Consider the following 5,903-nt stretch of genomic DNA (forward strand, 5'->3'; position numbering starts at 1 on the left):
AACCTTCCGTACCGCATAGATTCCCATGGCGGCAACCACTGCAGTGCCCGCGCCCACTGAAAGACCGATGATAAGGGCGACTGCTGCGGGCTTCGGCTTGCCACCGCCGCCAGATGATGTTGGAGCTGATGGCCCCATAGAACCATTTCATGTTACCGGGCGTAATGGGGTCAGGGATAGAGAGAGGTTAGTGGATGAGGGGCCGGGCTGCATCCTTGCAGAGGGTGCCCGGCATCCCGGCTTGCATGCAGGTACTTCAGCTGCATGCTCATCAAATGAAGAGCCATTAGAAGCAACTTTGCAGTACTACTACTTTGCTATCATAATGCAACTGTCCAAACGCCTATGGTCGTTTATAGTAGTCGAGTGTGCGGCACATACACATGCAAAGCGGCAGGCAGCAGCTACTGATTATGCGCATCGCGTCAGTAATGGCGTAAGTGGCATATGGACTATTGCATGGTAACGGTGCTAGGTAAGGTTGAAGCAAGGTTCGAGGTGCAACCTCGAATTTAATCGGGTTTGGCAGTAGTTAGGATGGTGTGAGGTGAATGTTAGTGATGTTTATGCATTCTCTCCATACTTCATACGACCACTAACTCGAATTATATTACCACCGACGTTTACCAAACCCTTTACCAAACCTTTCACCAAATAAAGCCTTTGGTCAAACCCTCTACCAAACCCTGCCTCATCGCTGTGTACACACGTACAATCCGGATACGTACAGTGTAACGGAGCGACTCTATCCCAAATACAATACCGCTCTGTTATACACCCCAAAACGCGCTGTTTACCTGTCGAGTTACGAAAATCAGAAAACGAAAGCATGCTGGGAGGCTGGCTCGGTGGAGGGTTCACTCTAACAACGTAAGGGTACGATGCTGGTGGCGATGATATTCCTCCTCGGTATTGTGGAAACGAAGACGGGGACGGTGATGGCGACCTTTTAGGCAAAGGTGGTGTGTTGGGCGATGGCAGCGGCGGCCATGGCGGCAGTCTGGGCTGACCTGCAATTTCAGACGGCACATACGTGGGGGCTATCACGCTGTAAGCTAATCCCAAGGTTTATCGGGTTGCTCACTCTTCGAAAAGACATGAACAGTCAAAGATGCCATGGGTAGCATTGGTGGCTGGAAACTGTACCTTAACCCTCCAGGAAGGGAATAAGATGGCGGAGCTTCAAATTACGGCAACTAAACCAGGTGGACGTTGGAAAATCCCTTACTGACTGTCACCAGCCTTTCAAGACCAATAGGAAATGAGACCTGAACTGCGCACCTGATGAGGGGCCTGAAGGCATTCGCAAGGGACCATGTGGCTGAGGCCATGGGGCTACTGGCGTGCTGGGCCATCGCAGCAGCGAAGGACTTGATGTCTTGGGTGAAGGCCTTAATAATGGACTGGGTGGCTGGCGTGAAGGCGGTGGGGGGGGACTGGGTGGCTGGGGTGAAGGCGGTGGCGGGGGGCTGGGTGGCTGGGGTCTAGGTGGCTGGGGTGGAGGTGGCGGCGGTGACGGGTTGGGTGGCTTAGGGGGTGATGGTGGAGGCGAGGGTCTTGGAGGCTGAGGGGGTAGGGGGCTGGGTGATGGTGGAAATGGAGGTGGTGATGGAGGAGTGGGAGGAGATGGCGGTGGGCTGGGCGCCTGCGCTTCAGTCCAAAGCCACGTCTCATCGGTGCGCAGCAGTAGGGTGTTGTTAGGAGCAAGCAGCAACCCAGATGAATATGCATATCCGACTGAATTGTAGATCCGCATGGCCAGTATGGTAAGACCTGCCGCCAGGCTGAAAGAGTATGTCCTATCAAAAGTAGTACCTGCGCGTAGGGAAGGTTCTATTCCATTCACGAACAAAATGCCCCCATCGTCGGCACATAGACGGAAGCTTGCATTTGAAATGGCCACTGGTGTGGTGTAGGACTTGTAAAAGTACGTAAACCAGTACTTTTTCGGGTTATTGGTAAAAGCTTCAGGACCAGACCAAACCGTGACTGTACGCGTATCCATCCAGTTTAGCGGGTGGTAATTGTGAACACCTGTCAATGTGGATTGGTTGCGGCATCAGCGTTAGTGCCGAGAGGTGCCGTACTGTGAATCTATGGCAGTGGATTGGCCCATGCACGTTGTTAGTGGTCGAGCACCGTGTACACAGTACGGCAGGGTACACAGTACGGCACACATATCACTTACATCATGCGAAATGCTGGTAGAATATAGTACGGCACACATATCAACTACAAATACGCGCAAAAGGCTCGGCCAGCTTTTCGGGAGGCCTTTCCAGCGGTCCCTTGCTTGCGTGTGATGATGCGCTTCATCACATGCATGCATGGATGAGATCGCAGTCGCTTTTAGTAGGTATCGGTCTTTGAAATGGACACGGATTGTGTGTGCGCATCGAGCTTCCCCACGTGCACGATCTTACGTATGTATGTATGTAGCAGGTCCCAAAACTAGGTGACTAGTATTTTACCATCACTTATTTTATGTTGTCATTTGTCACCACGTGATTCGGCCGACCAATTACACACATACAGGCACACACGCTCACTGAGCTGTAAGCACATTCGCGGATACTTACCTCTCTTCGCGCCCGCCACCCGGTCGGTATCCCGGTAGAAGCCCGGTATTGACTGCCCCGGCGGGAGGGTGGGCCCCTGGTCGCCCTTGAGGCGGCATGTCCCACTGCTGCGGACGAAGTCCCAGTACAGGCAGGTGGCGCTGGTGTAGCAGGCCTGGCAGCAAGCCGCCTCATCAGGCTGGATGCTGGTGGACAGCGCTGCGGAGTCGATGCCGTACCCAGCGCCGTACATCACCTGGAGAGTGCAGGCTGTCAAGCGTGGGTATACGGCGCGCCGTTGGGTGGATGGGAAGGTGGAATCAGTATGTGCGCCTTCCACGACAAGGAAATGGAAACTCTTTCCTTTCCCTGCTGCCTGAAGTTGGCCAAAATTGGCTGGCTGGCGCTATGTTGATGTTGTTACAGGGTGACTATTTAGTGACTTATAAGCTTCACCAGTGGCCTCCTTCCCGAGGAAATTCCCTGGTGTCCACTGCAAGAGGGCCACCCATACCCATTCACCCCATCCGACTTCAGGGTGTACTCTTTGAGTATGGTAACTCACCACCAACACATTGCCAAATCTAGCGGATCAACGGCGCGTCAAAACATCGCTCCTGGTCAGCCCGCATGTTGATTTATCACGTCCTATCCCATCCACAAGTTTTCAATATCTCTTTAACGTAAGAGAGGTCGGCAGGCGGACTTGAACCCGGACATTCCGAACCGAAATCAGGCTTAAAATTCTGATAGCTTCCTGCCTGTTATCCGGATGTGCCCCTTAAAGTGGACACACCAAGCGGTGCTTGCGTCACAGTTCTACAGGCCGTACTGGCCAGCATACATATGTTCCCCCGCAGCGGATATCCGTCAATGGCCGCACATGCGATCCGAATCCAATTTTGCTGTCATCTCACGTGGAGAAAATGGCTTGCAAGTGAGATTTCAGTAGCGATCCAAGCGACGGAAATAAAGCAAGTAAGTAGCCAAGGAAGTGCCTACCTGCTGCTGTCTACAATCAGGTTAGCAAGGCCACAGTGTGCGAATGGTTATATACATGTTAATACGTTTAAATGGGCATAGGCGCGAGTGTGGGTTTATGAGCTTCTTGTTTTTTACAAGAGAAGGGTTGCTGCTGATGGAGGCCATGAAATGGGAACCAGCACGTCTGGCGAGGATGTTGGAACGTATGTGGGCTCACCGAACCTCAATTACCCCCTTTGGACGCTAGTCTGGGCTGATGTGCGGTGTTTTCCTTTCATCCGTAGCTTTTAGGCGTTCTAGTATTGCCCTTGAGCCCTGGGCTCGTATTGGGCGGTTTGCAGGTACGGGGAACGCACCCATGACCAGGTAACACACACACACACACACACACACACACACACACACACACACACACACACACACACACACACACACACACACACACACACACACACACACACACACACACACACACACACACACACACACACACACACACACACACACACACACACACACACACACACACACACACACACACATACATAACATATTTACAGGCTTAGACTCGCAGGCGGCAGCTGCCTTTAGGGGCTATTTGCTCCCCTTATAATAGCTAGAGTAATGACCATGGCCGTACATTATTGCATTACACCGACCTGCGGACATGCCATAAACCTGCAACTCTGCCACCGCCAAGTTCACTCCCGACGCCCTAGAGTTGACATTGTTGCTCCGAACTGTAAGATAACGGCCATTTTTAGGCGGACTGACTGGAAATGTGACTTTACCGTCCCTTATGCCGGAGCTTTGTGCCCAGTTGCCGAGAAGGAAGTTGTACGACGAAGGGACCCAGCCGTTACCAGTGTACGGGTTGTCGCAGCCCCCAAGTCTGAATTCAGCGCTAACCAGCTCATCACTGCAGCAGTCCCGGCGAACGTAGAGTGCTATACTGGAGATGGTCACCAGCTCTCCAAAGTCCAGGGACAGCCATTGGCCTGTTGCATTACCACTCATGAATGTGCTGCTATTGCTGCCATCTGGGGGGATAATGCCATCATTGGCAAATGTGGCGGCGTATTGATTGGAGAGCTGGGAGGATGCATACGTCCTTTTTCCGATGGCGATGTTGGCGAGGGTTAGAGGTGGCGGCGGTGGTGGCGGCGGCGGCGGTGGTGCTACATCACCACCTGCAGATAGGGGACAGGCGAGGCACCCAGCCAATGGATGGGTGTTGCTGTCGTAAGGTCGTTGGAACGGGCTGCAGCAAACTAGCATGTGCGGTGCATACCATGTATGCGTGCACATGCACATGTACGTGAGGACAGCTGCATGCATCCGCCCTCCAGCCGCCACATTTATCATTATATTCTTTATTTTATAAAGTAAATAACCACCTTGGGCGTTGGCTCCCGTAATGTGCAGCAGTGTGGTCGCCATCGTGAAGTACAGCAGCAGCAGGGGTAGCAGCAGTAGTGATGTCTTGTTTTCCACCAGAACTGGTAGGCGGCAGCGGGGCCTCGTCGTTGGAGTTAGGTTTGCCATCGCTGCTGTTTGCTCTGATCGGCGGTGCATAGCATCCGGGCTATCATTCGTTACACACAACACTTCTAATCAGATCTATTCCCTATATGGACGAGGTCAGGCAAGGTTACAAATTTAAATACAGGTCGTGGCACAAATGGCTACTAAGCAAATCTTCACAGCGGACGGATTTGTATTTGTACTGAAAGAACCCGCTGTTATTCCACGACTTCAAAAAAGTACGGATCAGCGGATATCAGATCCCGTGAGCCGCCCCGGATACAGCACCCGCCGTACAATGCATTACATCATCTGCAAGTAACGAATGTAGGTACCTGCTTGCTTCTTGGCGTGCGCTGCATACACACATTTGCATGCATGCAAACGGCGCCAGCTGGGAGGCGCTGGGTGGACTCTAACACGCACGTCGCCCAATGATAAGGCTTCGACCTTCGAGAGGAACATTCTCTTGGCACCGACAGGGGCTCGGAGCAGTTCGTCGCTGTGACTCGACGCCGTTGAGGGTGAGTAAATCGGGATGCTGACACGACAGGTCGCTTCGATGCCTTACAGCGTTGGTGGGTATGGTAGCTGGCCAGGTGACGAGTAGTTGATGAATGGTTGGGATCAGGCACAGACGCTGTGCACATAAAAGGGATGGTGCGGCCGCATATGTGGCTCAAAGGAGCGCAAGGGGCCTCTGATGAACGTAATCAATGTGTTGTGTATTTGCTTGAAGAAACTAGCTAACGAGGATATGCATATGTATGTGAGACCTGTTTAGTGGCTGAATATATGACGTTCCACGTCTGCAATAACCTTTGATTACAACAGCGC

At 52.5% G+C, this 5,903-nt stretch overlaps 1 protein-coding gene across 1 annotated transcript; it reads right to left on the bottom strand.

Moving 5' to 3' along the window:
• Positions 1–857: 857 nt before the first annotated feature.
• On the bottom strand, positions 858–5,531 carry VOLCADRAFT_92835 (uncharacterized protein; the record flags this gene model as incomplete). Its single annotated transcript, XM_002952222.1, has 6 exons — positions 858–946; positions 1,816–2,034; positions 2,580–2,828; positions 4,202–4,732; positions 4,940–5,041; positions 5,402–5,531. 6 exons carry the CDS (start codon positions 5,529–5,531, stop codon positions 858–860), a joined length of 1,320 nt encoding a protein of 439 aa, XP_002952268.1.
• Between the last annotated feature and the right edge of the window lie 372 nt (positions 5,532–5,903).

The sequence above is a fragment of the Volvox carteri genome, assembly GCF_000143455.1.
Source record: "Volvox carteri f. nagariensis unplaced genomic scaffold VOLCAscaffold_28, whole genome shotgun sequence".
NCBI classification, from domain to species: Eukaryota; Viridiplantae; Chlorophyta; class Chlorophyceae; order Chlamydomonadales; family Volvocaceae; genus Volvox; species Volvox carteri.